At 48.9% G+C, this 18,082-nt stretch overlaps 1 protein-coding gene across 1 annotated transcript in view; it reads right to left on the reverse strand.

Annotated features, from left to right (window-relative positions):
• The window catches only part of MDGA1 (MAM domain containing glycosylphosphatidylinositol anchor 1), a gene marked incomplete at its 3' end in the record, with an annotated part of 148,439 nt that overhangs the window by 61,008 nt on the left and 69,349 nt on the right, over positions 1–18,082 (reverse strand). The window contains exon 8 of the mRNA XM_081997850.1: positions 15,029–15,322. Within this exon, the coding sequence (XP_081853976.1) occupies positions 15,029–15,322 (294 nt within the window). The remainder of the gene's footprint in view (positions 1–15,028; positions 15,323–18,082) is intronic.

Below are 18,082 nucleotides of genomic sequence, written 5' to 3' on the forward strand. Positions count from 1 at the left end.
TATATAGCATAGAGAAAGGAGAGGCAAGAACATTTTTTTACTGTAAGCATTTTTGCTGTCACCTCTGGATGGTTACCTCTTCATCATTGTCATAATCATCTTCAGATGAATCAAGGTAGATCAAATCAATCATGGGCGAAGGATGGAAAAATGAGGATAGGTTCAGGCGGTCCACCAGATGAAATGGCTGAGGTCTTTCAGAATAGTGACCGGCTCCAAAAAACCAGCAGCCAAATAGCCACCATCTCTGCCATCTCAAAGTCTTGTCTTCCCCCTCCATCCTTCACATTGTTTCCTGCATGCACTTAAAATGTGTGAATTTCATAAGTGCCTGTGTCCAACTCCTCCTCTATTAATGAATTATGAAAAAAAATGCTTTATCTGTCATATCTGTAACTGTCATAGCTTTTCATGAATGTATCTTCAGCGGATTGCTGGTTACGGAGAATCATCTCCCTACACCTTATTCCCAAAACTGCTAACCACCTATGGAGAGAGCAGAGGATTTGGCAGTCCCATTTCTTCAGGCCTGGATGATACCGCTCGTCTCAGAGAAGGGCATGGACTCGAGCAACGGAGGACTCACCCCCACGCTGGAAACCTCACGTCTTCTCTCTTCGTGTTTCCAGCAAAGCAGCAGCACAACAGCCTCCCTGCTGAAGCAGGTGCAGCCCTGCAGCTTTCCTCTTTCCCCGCGTCAGGAAGAGCACCGGCACCTCTGACGGCCGCAGGTGTTGGGGGCTCCTGGAAATCACTCTCGGGGGCTCGGGGGCTCCTCTGCAGCAGAGGGCACGGGAAGGAGGCCAGTGGCAGAGCTGGCAATCGTTCAAGGAGAGCAGCCTGCTCCCTCGACCTCCCCATCTGGCTATCGGCTCTGTCCCATCTCCTCTGGACTTGGACCAGGAGAGAGAAATTTATTAACAGCCCTGCTCACTGGATAAATCTGCTCTGACATTCGATTTTCCAGGCTGCTTCTGTGGCTGACCTCAAGCTGGGCCAGCACCATGGGAACCATTTGGAGGAGCAGCATCCCTGTAATGTGGGCACATGCCCATCTCACAGAGACACTTTTTCATGTTGACTGAGGAGGACTTAGGCTGCAGCAAAGGCGATATGCAGAACAAGTGGGAAGTACACACTCCATTTCTTCTCCTGATGCCTGCATTTTGGTCCAACACATAAATGCCTGAAGGTGGTTCCATAACAGTTCTGTTGTTCGCATTCCCGACTCTTCTGGGACACAAAAAGTAAGGCTGTTACCTTCCTCATTCTCACCCATTGCATCACGATCTGAAAGTGGATCCTGGCCTGAGTCAGTCCATCAGCAATTACCAGCCTGAGGGGTTGCTGCAGCACACACTGTAACGTGGTGTCGTGCTCCTTTCAGCCTCCTCGTGACAGATAATAATGCCTCCCAGAATCAGATACCCCAGATGAAAAGGACATTTTAAACAATTTTCAGCAATGTTTGCTGAGCCATCCCACTGCCGTGGGCAGAGAGTGGGTATAATTCTGTGCACAGCTCTGGAAAGAGCCCACGTGCACTTAAATCTGGGAATATCTGTGGCTAAATCTGTGATAAAAGCCAGAGGTGATGGAAAGAAGGGCTTCTGTATGTCCTGTTCGTAAGACACTAGCTGGATCTGTGCAGCCTGATCCTAATTCATCAGTGCAAAAATGGCAGATAACAGACTAACAACATATCATACAACCCTTACAAAAGCCACAGAAAGTAGGAAAAGATGGGGGAAAACTTCATCTAGGCAGGCCTTTGAGGTTGTGGTAGCATCCTGCAAACACCAGAGGAGATAAAAACTATTCTGTACCCTCCATGCATGTATTGCCTATGGGAATACAAACAGGAACCAACTGGGTCGATGGAAGCAGGGGAGACCTCAGAACAAACAGCAATAAACTTTTTTATTCCTCACTGATCCCAGAAAAAAACTCATGGAAGATGAATGTGGGATGTAACTTTACAAGTTAAAAAATGAATTATGATTAATATAGTTTTATGGGTCCTTGGCAGACAAACTGAGTAGTGTTTGAGAAAGCCACAAGAAAAGTAACTATCTTGTCATAACATCCTCAGGCACTGGAAAGATCCTGGCTTGCTTCCACACGGCAGATTAATTGAAGATGTAATGCTATTCAAATGCAGCCCACATTAAGCAGATTAAAACCACATTAACTGAAAGAGTTCAAAAAGGAATTTTAAATGGGTGCATGCACCACTGAGATCTCTCTAGTGAGAGGGAAGACCTTCTCTAGGCAGACCTCTCTAGTGAGACCCCGTATGAACCTCTCAAACCGATGCTCTTACATACCTTCATCAAGGTCAAAGATCCAGTCAGCAGGTTGGCATAGCTAAAGCATATGACTTACAGAGCCCTCCATTCAGGCTGTATAGCCAACATCACACATAACCACCTTTGATGTCTGAATGACCTTACATCCATTTGCAGCTGAGGTGACTGGTCACAGACTTTGGCACAGCTCTGGGATGTGGCTTGTGCTTTGCTTCCTTCCGTCCCACACAAAGGCAGTGCTTTAATGTGCAATAACTGACAATCACCATCCTTAAGTGTGTGTGTCAGGATAAGATACCAACATCTGAAGAGGACACAAAATATGCAGCAGTGAATAACATACTAGAGGGATACCTCACACAGGACAACTTGGTTTGCTTGATGGAATGGGCTTATGGTAACTGCATTCAATTTATCTTGGATAATGTAAAGGTCTGTAAGGAAAACCGTTGAGGAAAGAATGCATCACTCTTGTTAGGAAAGAGACAACAGCTCCAAGAGGAGCCTGAGTCAATGTAACCCAGCGAACATCAGCTTTCAGCTTAATTCTGTAGTCCAAAGATGTCCAAATCCTTCAATGATTAAGCCAAAGCTTAGTAAACTTATTGTGAGATGGGCATCACCTCTGCATCCGCATCGGTAAGATGATTTTTGAAAATCTGTTTAATACAGGTAACCTGTATTAAATCTAATCTGTTTAATACAGAATGATGTTGAAAAAAAACCTGACAAGAAGCCTATAAAAATGAATCAAGGGCTGGAAAACACACTTTGCAGTGAATGGCTAGAGAGACTCTTTCTGGATTGCATACTGAAAAAAGGCTGAGATTACTTGTTCTGAGACTACACAAGGAAGAGACTTCTGATAACAAATAGCTCTTTGTGTGAGAAGACAAAGGCATAAACAGAGCTTGCAGTTGGAAACTGAGACAGGCTTAGATTAAGTCATGACAACTGAACCATGAGAGTAAAAAAACACTGGAACAATTTACTGAGGCACACACTGACTTCTCTGTCACTTCAGTCTGTGAGTAGATGCTGTGCTGAAAATGTACAAATAATCCAAGTTTAGATCCACAAAGGTAAGCTCACCTTATTCCTCAGCTCTGCTACTCAGAGAGACTATGCTTGGCATATAACCAACTCTCCTGTCTAGACAAACAGGTCTAACCAAAAAATGGTTAGAAAGAGATTCAAAGAGCTTTTGCTTTCTCATAATGATCAGGAATCTGGAGTCCCAGCATTTTGGGTAGGCAGATTGGAGAGCATAAGTTTCTCCAAATGGTTTAAGAAAAAAAAACAAACCAAAACCCAACCATCTTTCTTCCTCTCTTTAAAACCTGTAGGTAGTTTCATCTGCATCTTTTCATCTACACATGTGAGTTGGTTCCTAGAAAGCTAATCAGAATGAAAACTTGCCCATTTCCATGCACAAACTTGGACTTTTGCAAGGCCTTATTACAGGCAGCCCACAGGGAAGTGAAAAATCCCCAAACCACAAAAACCCATTTTGAGCATTGCTCTGTTTTCATGACCCAGCCAACTGCCACCATCTTCTCATCCCTTTAGACCCATTATGCTCTTTCCAGCGAACCACCTTAGATGGAGGGCTGCTCCCTTTCCCTTGAGCCCCAGTTCCCCATTTTACAGCATACCGAGATGTTGGCTGAAGGGCCTGCGTTACGCACAAGCTATGAACTGCTCAGAAAATCCCAGCAGGCCTAGCACTATTAAGCCCATCTATATTGCATTAAGTTGTTATTAGCTACCGCATTCTAACTTATGATTAGGACAGTAAAATACCTCTTCGCAATCAGCACTTGGTAAGGAAAATCCCTGCTCAATGCAAATGCCACTATTATTTATTGTTCTCTTGACTTCAATCACAGCCACTGCCGGGAACTCCTGTTAGTTTTGGCACTCCAACTGATCCCTCCCATCGAATGCTTGGCTGAGTCGGGCCCAGAGCTGTAGCATATTCGCAACAGATGAGATGTACAGCACTTGTTTCACAGACGTGAGAGTGGGTAACAACAGATCAAGAGCCTAAAAAGGGTCAACTCGAACGTCCTTCAGTTGCAGTTCTTGCTTTAGCCAGCAGGGATTTATCCCAGACACTTCTTCCCCACAGAAATAGAGTCATTTTCAGTCTCTTCTACATCCCATTCATCGCCTTGCAGCTTGGCAAACAAGTGAACAGCCCCAGAAGTCAGCTTCCTCCCAGTCAACAGTAATGAAAAATTACCATGGTTTCCTGCGATCACACAAAACCCTAAAAACAAGGACTCCAAAATCATACAAAATGCAACAGGTCTGCAAGCAACTAGGAAATTTAGGCACAGCTGTCAATTCCTGGGACCAAGGAGGGTTTTGCAGGTTCATCACTGGGTTCATAAAAGAAAACAGACTGTTTTATCTCAAGTCCTGGACGCAAATTAAATTTGAATCAGAAGCAAAAGCTGATATAAGGTGTGTGTGCACACACATGCTTATTTACATTTGCAGTAGAGAGGCGAAGAGGAATGGAAATCAGGAACTATATGAAGTGAAATAGGGTGAGAGGGGTGCATGTTGGAAATGGGATCCCTGCTCATTGGGAAAACACTGTTTCCTGGCTTCAAAGAAAAGACAGTTTCTTTCTCAGAGACTGGCCCAAGTGGAAAAGCACAAACTACTAACTGAACAGTCGGTTCCCCACAGAAAGCTCCAAAAGGCTGCTATGCCCTTCCTAAAAACTGAACCCTCAGCCTCCCAGTACAGTGTCGCAGCACAGAACGGGCAGCAGGAAGACCTGATGGGGCATAGAAAAGCCTGAGCACCTCTGAAGTTTAATTCATTCAAAAAGTTTCCCCATAGGAGTGAACATAATTGGTGCTGTTTCAGAGCTCAGGGTCGGGATGGTCACAGTTAATTAAAACTCAGACACCCCTCCCCAGGATGCTCAGTTTCCTGCTAGGGCTTCTGTTCGTATCAGGAGTGACTCGGGGTCTTCCTTGCATAAGACCTCTCCTCAAAAGTGGCATCGCTACCCTGTGCGTTGCCCCCAGGTGCCTGCTGCGGTCGTCCAGCCAGGCTGGAGGAAATAGCTCTGCTCTAGAGCCAGGGTGCAGGGAGTCAGTGAGGTGTAACCTGGGACCCTGCTCCCGCACCCTCATAGGTGCTGCTTGACATAGTTCATGGTCCAAAAATCCTGGGAGAAAAGCAAAGGCACAGGCACAATGCCATGGCACCACACGGCTCTCTCTGGGAAAGGTGCTGGGGGAAAAGAGCCCCTGCTCCCCTGGCACAGGTCCTGCGTCAGGTCTGATGTCCTTATGCTCCCCTGCAGGTGTGGACAGCTGCTTTCGCTTCTCTGCCCCAGGCCCTTGTGCGGAGGCTGAGGGTTATCATGAGAAAACAAATCGCTTTTTTTGCCTGCTTGGTGCCTTCCTGGTTCCCCCCAAGTACAGCACACGCACAGCCTTGCAGGATGCCCAGCACAAACCATTTGAGAGGGTTCTGGAGCTGGTTTTTATCTCAACAAGTTGCTGTATGGCTAGGTCCTACAGGGAAAATAGCTGCCATGGCAGGAAAACCTTAAAGAGAGTGTCTGAATTAAAACAGTACTAGATCTAGTGTTCAGCCCTAAGAAGACCACAGTAGGGTCCCCAATTGTCCAGAGGGACATGACCAACACTGTCTGCCATCCACTGTGTCCACACAGCTCTTATCTCTCCTTTTCTGACAAAACCGTATAGCTTGGATGACTCTCTCTCTCTCTCTCTCTCTCTCTCTCTCGATAAAATTAAGTTGCTCTTCCTGGAGAGTCTGCCCAAAAAACAGGATAATGGCAGCTTATGGAAAGTGTATTTGTTTCTCCCAACAATACCTGAGAAATGGATTAGCTGATTTAAACCAGTTCTCTTCTGAACAAACAAATTCATCTCTCCAGGCGAGGAGCCCTCACACGAGCTTTTACTCAGCTTATCATCACAAGCACAGAGGCGTTTAGAGCTGAGCAATGAGCTGCACAAAGGCCGAACAGCAGCGCAGGCAGGCTGCAATCTCATGTAGCAGAGCCAGGTCCCCTCTTTAAGGAGGGCTCCCACCTTCCCGATGCAGATATTTGGGTATCATCCTCTCTTCTTTCATGGTCATTTACCCGGCGCACAGTGAGGAGACCTCCCGGTACCCTGCGTCTGACGTGCGGTGCCACAGACCAAAAGTACCAGCTTGGCAAAATCTGCTCTGCAGCCTCCGCTGCTCCGGTGGATGCTCCCTGCCATCTGGGCCTTTTGCTTTATGTCTCAAGTCTCCTGTATCTCCTGTCCACCACAGCATGCAGACATGTTCTGTCAAACCAATTTCAATCAAAGAGGTAACTCAGAAAAGCTCTCGGGGCGCAAGGGAGGCTTCCCAAGAAAATCTCGGGGAGTGGCAGCACATGGGAACCTTCCCCACAACGCCGCAAGCAGAGAAGAGACCAAGGTCCTGCAGAGCAAGTCCTAATCGCTACGCACCAAGGGGAAAAATTCAGGGCAGCCAGAATTCATACAACCGCTTTAGCCCGTGAAAGACGTTTTCCTCCAAAGCTGCATACACTGAACACTACAAAAAAGCAGCACTGGGAGTCCTGGGGCTTGGCTCCACAAGCATAAAGGTGGTCCCGAGGAAGAAGGTTTTAGCTAAGCATCCTTAGCCTGTCAGGCTACTGGCCCCTCCACGCCACGAGGGTGGCAGGAGGGCAAGGCCAACAAGTCCTCACCAAACGGCACCCATCCTCTTTACAGCTACATTTGTGTCGTGGTTTAGCCCCAGCCAGCAACTAAGCCCCACACAGCCGCTCACTCACTCCCCCATGGTGGGACGGGGGAGAGAATCGGAAGAGTAAAAGTGAGGAAATTCATGGTTTGAGATAAAGACAGTTTAATAATAAAGCAAAAGCCGCGCAGGCAAGCAGAGCAAAACAAGGAATTCACTCACCACTCCCCATGGGCAGGCAGGTGTTCAGCCATCTCCAGGGAAGCCGGGCTCCATCACGCGTAATGGTTTCTTGGGAAGACAAAGTGCCATAACTCCAAACGTCCCTCCACCCCTTCCTCCTCCTTCATCCCAGCTTTACATACTGGGCATGACGTCGTATGGTATGGAATACCCCTTTGGCCAGCCTGGGTCAGCTGTCCTGGCTGTGCCCCCTCCCAGCTCCCCGGGCACCCCCAGCCCCCTTGCTGGCAGGCGGCATGAGAAGCTGGACTGTCCTTGACTGCTCAGCAACAACTCAAAACATCAGTACATTATCAACATTTTCTCATCCCAAATCCAAAACACGCCCTCACACTAGCTTCTGTGAAGAAAATTAACTCTATCCTGGCTGATACCAGGACAATTTGGTACAACCCCATCTTAAGACCAAACCCGAAACCGATGTAAGTTCTGTCACAGCCTCCACCTGCCAGCCCCAGGACCAAGAGATGGTAATTGTTAAACCAAATCCGAGGCCAGCTAAGCCGCTGCGGTTGTTACTGTGCTCTGAACCGCAGCCATTTGGGTTTACAGCCATGATGCAGCAAAACTGATTCCTCCTTCAGCTGGCCCTTAGCACTGACAACTCTAATTAGTTGCTAGCAGCCCAGGCCCTGGGAAGCGGAGCAAGCGATCCTGCCGCTGTGTCGCCGAGGACAGGGCTACGTGCACAAACACAAGCCCTAAGCAGCTTAACGCCAGCCGCGACGCCGCTCGTGGAAAGCGTGCTGGCAGTCAGGAGCACAGCTCTCCGCTCTTCACCGGGGGAGCGGGGGGACTCTGCGTGTCGACGGAAACACAGGAGTAACGCGTACACTTTCAGCTTAGTCACACAAAGCTCTGTACAACGAATTAGGGGATAAGCAGGGAGGATTTCCATCAGAGTGGGACCAGAGGTCGGGTCAGGCTTTATTCAGACTGGTGGTTCAAGGTCATGCCTGCGATTACAAATGATTTTCTTCTTTTTGCTGATGAAAGTCTCCAGGTTTGCAATCACTGAACTCATAGAAGGCACCGTTTTCCTGTGGGTTTGAGTAATGACACACCTTCCCCAGAACATCAGTTCATCCTTAAGCCTCTGATGGTTTAAAATGAACCAGAGCATCCCAGAGCTCTGGTTGGTATGAGAGTCTGGGGTTTCCCTTTCTTGGAAACACGACCTGTACCATGTAGAACAGCAATACTGAAGCACGAACGGACGGGCAGGAAAGCCCCAGCCACTGCAAGAAGGGGGAGGTGGCGGGGGGGGAAATCACCTTCTGCACCCAAGTTAGCTCCTGAACTATGCTCCTCAGCTTGGAGGAGAGGGTGTTAGGATGGACTTCACTGATGAAAATAATCAAGAAAATTAAAACAGTCACTATTAATAAATATACTGAGAAATGAAACCAGCCAAGTCTAAAATTCTTAGCAGATGGCTCCATACTCCAGCTCACATGGCCAAGCAGCAAGAAAGATAAGACAGCTCAGTCACAGACATGGGTCAGCTCTGGCCGCAGTCAATCTCATTTCTCTCAGACTCCCTTTACACAGTCAGGGGGAGCTGCAAGGAGCTCTCAGGAGCCAAAAGCCCAGTCCTAGACACTCTGAAGAAATGTCTCCAAGCCAGGAGCATGTCTCAAGAGTGCTTTTAATGGAGCAGTTAATATCCAAGCTTATGTTTCAGAGGGGGCAGGGCACCAGCAAAGAGCACTGACATTGAGCGATGGATTCAACTGTTGATCGAAACAGTTTAATGCATTTCCATTTCCAGTTGCATGGACCCAGCAATGCTTCTTACTTATTTACAGTATCATCCCCTCCTCTCCTCCCTGCTCTTCTTTTTGCTACATAGATAAGAGGGGAAATTGATGCTGACTATTGCCCGCCTGATGTACAGCATTGCCAATGGGTTCAGCAGGGTTTTAAGGAGGAATGAGTCAACAGCGTGTGACCAGGAATAACATTTGCCAGCGTGTAAGCTTGAATAGGAAAACATATGCATGCCCACCTGAACATTAGTTTAAGTGACAAGGGCAACAGATGCTGCAGCAGGACGTATTCCAGGTCAGGGCAAAGCCAGACCTGCTGGTCACTGGCCCTGTGGCAATACCTACGTCTAGGACTATACAATGTCTCCTGTCCTGTTAATCACAATAACTGCCCCTCCAGAGACAATGACAGTGTACTTTCCTGATTACACCTAACATTCATTATACTTTGAAGATAAAACACAATAATCCACCTGCTGCTTAATGTGGCAAAACTCTACCTAGGGCAATAAGACTAATCCTTTGGAGATCAATCCCAGATAATTCTGGACTGTTATTTTGCATCCAGAAGGGGCCAGATTTGCAGGCCATGTTATTCCACAGAAGGTGACACTGAGGTTAATTCCTTTTCTAGTCTTTCTTCCTGCCAAGGTCTCACATGCTCTGTGACCCTGTGCTGAGAAACAGGATCATCTTTCAGACTTGACTATCCAAAACAAGGTCAATCCTTATGTAAATATCTCCTCTTCCTTCTTCCCTTCTTTCTCTGGGCAGTTAGAGACACCAAGACTTCTTCCAAAGACCAAAATGGCACCTGCAAAAGTCTGCTTATCCAATCACCAGAATTTGGTGAACTATTTAACATCTCTCAATAGACGAGATAGGGTTGCTCTGCTACCAGGCTTTGGTGATTATCCGAAGAGGGAGAACCCATTCAGGTGATCGAATGAGGGCCCAAGACAGCAAATAGTGAGTGCTGTGAGGGAGGATAAACCTACCTGTGGGAAAATACTGGAGTAGGTGTATCAAGGATCAGGTGTGATGAGGAGGGCAGGATTGAGCTGGACTTTGAGTTGTCTGTCCAGTAGTTTATGATGTGCTCTTCAGGACTGACAAAGCATCAGGGCTGGCACGGCATCATTCAAACAGGATAACGTACTAGGACCGCAAATTACACCACACTTATAGGAGGTTCTAACAGAGCAAACATAACATTCACCAGTTTAGAGTCACTACTAATCTTTGCAAGTCATGGAAACGCTGTTTTGAGCAGACTTTTAGGATACATGGCTAATATATTTTTTGCAATTTGTACTTGCTAAATTTGTATCTAGGTAGCATCCTCTTCCCTGATCCACAGATACATACTTTCTTTCTTTCCTCCTTTCACAGGTATTGGCTCAAATGACACTTTGCATTCCAAAACCTAGAGTGCTGCATGCATTCAAGCCCAGCATGTGTTTTTACAGCCTTATGCTGTCTCACCTACACAGGGTGACCCAGCCCCAATTTTAAATCCACTTCTGCAGAAGATTAATTTTTCTGCTGGTTTTTTTTTTTTGAGCGAGTACCTGGTCCTGAAAAAAAGCCTTGACACTAACATTAGCAATAGCCTTGATATTAGTAACAACAGCATTCTGCCCTGCCATTACTATTTTTATTTCAAGATTTCAAAGTGCTATGTTTATTATGCCCCACAAATCCTTGCAGAGATGGGTCAGTTTTATTCCTGTTTTGAAGATATGGGAAAAGATGACAAGAAATGGTCACTCCAAGTGACAAGCTCCAGATTCCCAGGAGTTCTGACAAGCCCAATCTCTCGCTCTAACCAGTATACAACATTTCTTCATCCTAACCACAGAGCTATGAGGCTGCAAGGACTTTCTTGAACTTCTTAATCTTTCAAAGCTCTACAGTTCAGGCCAAGAAGTCTAGGGAACAGACTATCCAGCCTGTCAGAGAACTGATGATAGACAAGTACAGCTCATAAGATAACAGGAGAGCAACTTTTTCTGCTTGCAAAATAAAAAAAATAAAAAGGCCAAACACTTTTTTTTTTTGGTGACAGCTGACTTGTTCTTTTTGTCATCTTATTCTCTTTCCACTACTGCAGCACAGTTGGCCAAGCCTATTTCTGGGCTAGTTTGTTACAATACAGCACTATATGCATGAGGGCGAGGGGAGAAAAAGAAAAGAAAAGAGAAACACAGAAACAGGCTCCGACATCTAATCAGATCCGCTGTATTGATTTTGCAACTTTAGCTCTGGAGCAAATCAGAGAAACCACCACGTTATCACCCAGAATTTGTTCTTCCCTTGAGTGAGCCAGTTCAAAAGGAGCTCACACCGACACAGAGGCAGGCACGCCTGCCCGCACAGGCGCGCCGACGCGCACCCCACCTCAGCAGCTCTCCGCTGGGATGCAGGGGTGGGGGGAGGCGAGAGCAGCGCTCAGCACGGAGGCTGCAGGAGCCACACGATCCCCGTTTCTGACAAGATGAGAATTCCAGAGCAAGCCACCGGACTAATGAGCTACCCATACCGGAAAGCAGCGTTTCAATTAACCACAGCAGGCCCCGCCACGGCACCCACCTCCTTCCAGCTGCGTGAACAAGGAGGAGAGGGATAAACAGGGACCGTGCTGTTTGCTGGATTTTTTTTTTCTGTTGGCGTAGGGGGAAAGTGGGGAGCCTGTTAAGGGGATGAGGGCAATTCTTGCCCTACTTTCTTGCTTCTCAGTTTGTTTTTCCACCTGATGGAAGGCACAAATTGATAGCCCTGAGACCAAAGCTGCCTGCTCAGGCACTGTATTGAGTTTGCACGGCGAGGTTTTGGTAGTGGGGGCGGCTGCAGGGGTGACTTCCCTGAGAAGTTGCTAGAAGCTTCCCCTGTGTCCAGTAGAGCCTGTGCCAGCTGGCTCCAAGACAGACTCGCTGCTGGCCAAGGCCGAGCCCATCAGCGACAGTGGCAGTGCCTCCGGGATCACATATTTAAGAAGGGGGGGGATGGAAATGGCACACAGCAGTTGCAGGCAGAGAGAGGAGTGAGAATATGTGAAAACAGCCCTGCAGACCCCCCGGCCAGGGCAGAAGGAGGGGCAGGAGGGGCTCCTGGCACCAGAGCAGAGGTTCCCCGGCAGCCCCTGGGGAAGCCAGTGGTGAGGCCGGCTGTGCCCCTGCAGCCATGGAGCTCCACAGGGGAGCAGATCTCCACCTGCAGCCCGGGGAGGGCCCCACACTGGAGCAGGGGGATGCCTGAAGGAGACTGTGATCCCGTGGGAAGCCCACCCTGGAGCAGGCTCCTGGCAGGACCTGTGGCCCTGTGGAGAGAGGAGCCCAGGCTGGAGCAGGTTTGCTGGCAGGACTTGTGACCCCGTGGGGGACCCAGGCTGGAGCAGCCTGTTCCTGAAGGATGGCACCCATGGGAGGGACCCAGGCTGGAGCAGTTCGTGAAGAACTGCAGCCTGTGGGAAGGACCCATGTTGGAGAAGTTCATGGAGCCCACGCTGGAGCAGGGGAAGAGTGTGACTCCTCCTCCCCTTGAGGAGGAAGGAGCGGCAGAGACAACGCGTGATGAACTGACCACAACCCCCATTCCCTGTCCCCCTGCACCACTCGGGGCGCAGAGGTGGAGAAAATCAGGAGTGAAGTTGAGCCCAAGAAGGGAGGGGTGGGGGGAAGATGTTTTAAGATTTGGTCTTAGTTCTCATTAGCCTACTCTGATTTTGACTGGCAATAAATTAGACTAAATTTCCCCCAAGTTTAGTCTGTTTTGCCCATGACGGTAATTGGTGAGTTATCTCTCCCTGTCCTTACCTCAACCCACGAGCCTTTCATTATATTTTCTCTCCCCTGCCCAGCTGAGAAGGCGAGCGATAGGGTGGCTTTGGTGGGCACCTGGCATCCAGCCAGGGCCAACCCACCACAGGCACAGAACAAGCAGTGCCTCTGTAAGCTCCTTCCACAGTTTCGAGGCAGGAGGCAGCAGCTCAGTCCAACAAACACTCAGTACGCACCCAGCTCCAACTAAGGGTACACAGAACTGATGGAGAAGGGAAGAGGGCAGTTTGAGTGGGCTACTGCATGGACTATGCCACCATTACTTGGGTGAGATCACAATAAAACATTGCTTGGCCTTGGGAAGAGCTATAGGAAGAATATGTTGAGTTTGTCTTTACACAGAAGTTCATCACATCTTTGCCCTCTTGGGTGTCACATTAAGGGCTCTGTCCCAGAACAGCTTCTGGCTTCTACCTACCATCCTTCTTGCATGGGGAGTCATGTCCTTCCCTCCAGCCCAAGATTCAGGGCTGTGATTCTGCTCCAGATCACCTAGTAAGCTTGAACTCATCCCAGGCTCAGCACTGCTGCTCCCTCTGCAGGGGCAATGAGGGTCAGTGAGGACCACACAGCTTTCAAACACCAACACCAGGCTGGGGACACCAGCAGGTCTGGTGGTTCTTTACTCAAGAGTGAGATTTTGTTGCATCTCCCTTTGGTTCTTGGGGTGACCAAGAGTCCCTGCCATACCCCATATGCCTGACTCTGCCTGCCTTCCAAAACAGCTTAAACTGACACACATTTCCAAGCTGCTTAAGGGAAGCTTCTCCACACATATTTACCTGCATGGAAATCTGCACACATTTCCCTGTCCCCACCCTGCAATATAATTCCTGCCATGCTCCTGAACGGATGGAAATAATTTTAAAAGTGAACCTTCAAATACTCAAACTGCCTGCAGGATTTGGCACACCTCCGTTACTGCTGTGCTCCCAACAGCTCACATCTGTCAGCAGTGTGTCTGGTTGGCTTCAGCCAGGTTATCTGCTCTGATCTCACTTTTCTTCCCGGGGAACGAGCCCAGGAGGAGAGTGGGAGCGTGTCTAATGAGTGCTGCTCTGCTGTGCATGGAGGCTCGTCAGTCACAGCCCAGAGACAGCGTGTCCGGGTGCAAATTAACCTGCTCCCTACCCATCCCACACCTGCCAGATCCGCGCTGCTCAGAGGACTCTGCGGGAGTTCAGCGGTCGCACTGTGTCCTGATGGGACAAGGTCTGCAGGGAGGGCTACTCCTGCAGTCGCAGCTCCTTCCAGACCAAGGCATTTTTCCCAGCTACCTTCCCCCTGCCTGATTCAAAGTCTTTAAAGACAGAGCACAGACCCCCGCATGTCAAAACACACCGCAACGGCATGCGAGCAGAGCAGGCACTCACTTCTCTGGAGCGAGAAACTGCTGCAGGGAAAGGATGGAGACAGTCACCCAACGTGGACACCAGCAGCATCTCTCTCTCTCTACATGCACCTTTATGCACAGATAACACCTTCAAATAGGGCTGGGAGCATCACCCATCGCTGAAATCACTCAATACACCACATGCTAAGAATTAGTTTTCTCTTACTCACAGCTTTACCACATGGAAATCATTTGGGATTCGGCAGTCAGTATTAGGGTCTGCATAGCGCCGCTTTTCAGGCAAAATAGTTCAGGCATGTTGAGAAATGACAACTGGGGCAACTAAGTTGAAGAAAGGGTTGTGGGGTGGAAATGGTGTAATTAACATTAATTTGCTATCTTTTTAGCACTTGACCTTACAATCTTACTAATGTACCCTGAAGGTATTTTACACATATGTAATGCACACAAACACACACCTGGTCCAGCTGCTGCTCCGCGCTCATCCACTGGTAGGGAAATGGAAAGCATTGTATACAAACACACACAACACCTCTCCTTTCCACTTGCAACACGCTGGCCATACGGTATCCTACCCTTAGGCTTGTGTAGCCAAGCCAATCAATACAAACTGTTCAAAGGTCCCCAGACTAAAGAGATGTCTCTGCTCAGCCCAGTAAGAAAGGTCAACTCTCCTTGAAATCAGCAGTGAGTGTGTCAGCCCTGCTTAGCCCACAGGCTTTTGTGGACACAGGCATTCAGACAGGTACTCCAGTACTGTATGGCTATACTCACACTGCACATTGAGCTGCACCAGGGCTTCCCGGGGTCTGATGTTAAAGCCATTGTACCTGGCCGTCTGACACTTATAGGTCCCGCTCATTTCTCGGCTCACGCTCTCCAGGTGCAGCTTCCCGTCGTATGTCTCCAACGTCATTGTCCCTGAAGGCATGGGGGTTTCCTTATCTACCCGGGACCAGATGATCGGTGGCTTGGGCTTCCCTCGAACCTCGCACTGCAGCTCAGCCCTGGAGCCCTCCCGGACGGTGATGGTGGACTGACCCTTAGGGACACTGATGGTTGGTGGCACTAAAAGGGAAACAAGAAGGGAAACGTTTCACACCAAGTTTCCAGCGAGCAAGGAACAGTCTTGACATGCTTGTGTATGAGTCGCACCAACAGCCCTGAACTCCAAAGGGTTTTACTTGACACACTTCAATCCCTACGGGAACACACTGCCCATGTAAGTCATCCTGCAGGGTCTGGAGCTGCAGGGCACCAAGGAACATCCCAGCTTCTCCAACAGCGTATCCCAATACCAGCAAGTGCCACCTGCATTGGGACATTCCCCTAGCTCCCATCCATCTGGCTGCAAAACCCTGTCCAGCAGCAGGGTAGCACCAAGGAACACAAAGGCAAAGGCCTCTCTGATCCATTTCTCAATTTCTGGTCAGTGAATTTCCCAAGTGGAACTGCAGTCTTTTGGCCGAGAAATAAAATACCTGCCAAGGCATCTAGTTTCCTTTATCCAGGTCAGACCAAAACCAAGACTGAAAGGATTATTGCTTGTAGATCGCATCTCCAGCCTTATCAGACACCCAGGATCCCTGTTTGCTCCTGAACCACAGCAAGGAACCAGCTCTGTTAAGTGTCTTTGCTTACTTTACATTGAGATTCCCAGCACACTGGTTATCTGTGGCTCACTTGAGTGAGAGATGGGTCCCAGCAAAGATCACTTCTGACATCTCTTCCAGGCTGGGAAGAGCTCACCCAGCAGAACTGCTGCCAAGGCAGGGCTAGTGCTGGAGGCACAGTAACACTCAAGAAATATCCAGCTATCAACTGATCAACAAAATTTTGCTGATAAACAAAACTCAAAAGAAACCCAGTGACTAAAGCTAAAGGGTGAAGAGGTGTCGGTGGGAAGATGTTTGTTGTTCACATCCCCAACTCCACCAAGAACACAGAAAGGGGATGTTTGTGTTAAAATCCATGTAATATTGACATTTTATTTGTATTAGGCTTCAGAATTAACAGTTCAACTGAGGTAAATATGGCAACAATCATTTTCTGAAAGCTCCTTTTTCAGCCCTTCCTGCTGACAGTGGCAACACTTGGATTTGACACTTCCGTAACTGCAAGGGCCATGTACTCTGTTGCCATTAACTCAAAGTTTAGAACTACGGAGGCTGTAACAAGCTGGTCTCACCAACGTTAGCTCAATTCAGCTCCAGCAAAGGAGAGTGTGCTACAGTAATTGCACACGTTACAGCCTACAGCTGCTTTATGAGCAAATTTAGGATGGCTCCAGCCCAATCTCCCTCTGCAGTGACCTCCCTATGCAACAGGGAGGACACATTTTCAATTTGCAGGTCTCCTGTGAACTGAGGAATCTCATCACACCCTGTCCCACACAGTGCAAAGGGACGACAGCACTCTTGGCACCCGACACTGCCGGCAGCTGCTCACCTGGCAATTTTCTCCACAGGGAAAAGCTGCAAATTGCATTTGAAGATTTTTTTTTTAATTAAAGCCATCTCCTCAGAGCCACACAGTGGAGGCAGCCACCTTGGCGAGCTTGGGCTTTGCTCAATGGGGAAACATGGAGCCACCACTGCCACCCTCCCGCTCTGATCCTGCGCTCTGGGGAAAACCTGCTGGGATTTTATGTGGGAACCACATGTTAGAGGTGGGTCGTTGCTGTTTGTGGGAATGCTGCTAGCTGGACAGCCTCGGCTGCTGCATGGGGGACTGCTCCGGCAGGGATGGCCGTTTCCACTCCCTGGGTCACAAAGGGGTCCTGCTGGCCCAGACTGCCAGAGAGAGGCTTCACAATGCCCCAGGCTGCCCTCCTGCCCTTCCCCATCAGCAGTATCCACACAAGCATGTCTCAACTGGACAGGCCAGAGCACGAGGCAACCTGCCACTGCAGACACCTCCTTTAAGGCAGCAACCGACTGGTGCTTGGCCCAATACCTGCGTCAACAGACACTGCCCAGACTTTTGGTGGGACCATCCAGAGTCTCCCAGCCCTTCGCAGCCTCCTGCCCTTGCAGCCTTAAACACAACTGCACTCTGCCACCTAGTGATCTTGGGCAAAAAAGATGCTCCTGGCAGCAACAGCCACACAAGGTTGGGAGAGCCGGCTTTGCACCAGGATTTGGGGGTTCCCCTAGCTTTGTTCCCTGCTGGTACAACAGGGTTGGTGTCTGCTGGCACGGAGGGGACCCTACTTTCTAGGGCTGCCAGCATCACCCTTCGGTGTTTAGTGGGTCCATAGCATGGTCAGGGCTTGATCTTCAGGCTGCTAATGAGCACGGGGTGCAGTCCTGTTGGGAGCAGGCTGGCCCCAGCATTTCTGCTGGCAGACAGAGACTTCCCAAAGCATCAAAAGCAGTTGGAGCACTTTCTGCTGCGGGACTGGAGTGAGTGACGTTCGGAATCAAGACTGGGACCAGCCTGGCCAATGGATCCAGCACAACCAGGGACTGAGATGAAACTTCCTGTGAAGTTCAGGATAAAATCTGTGGTCAGCTGGCTCCCCATGGGAGTCCTCACCAGCTTACTAGCCCAATGCTGCTTTGAGCTGTACCCTCAAGGTCCTGGAATGGCAGCAAGATGACATGGATGTAATAGAGAGTAGAGCTATACCCACCACTTCCCCAGAAACAAAAAGGCAGCCCTGAGACCCTGTATTTCAGTCCCCAAGGTGACTGACAAACTCACTTATGGATTAGTCCTGTCCTCACCAAGCCATGGGGTGAAGCTTTGACCCCTATTTTAAAAGGGGGAGACATTTATAATACTTGGACTCCTACAGAGAGTTCCCAAGAGAGATTGCAGTTGCAA

The sequence above is a fragment of the Phaethon aethereus genome (assembly GCF_964289735.1).
Source record: "Phaethon aethereus genome assembly, chromosome: 3".
In the NCBI taxonomy this organism is placed as follows: Eukaryota; Metazoa; Chordata; class Aves; order Phaethontiformes; family Phaethontidae; genus Phaethon; species Phaethon aethereus.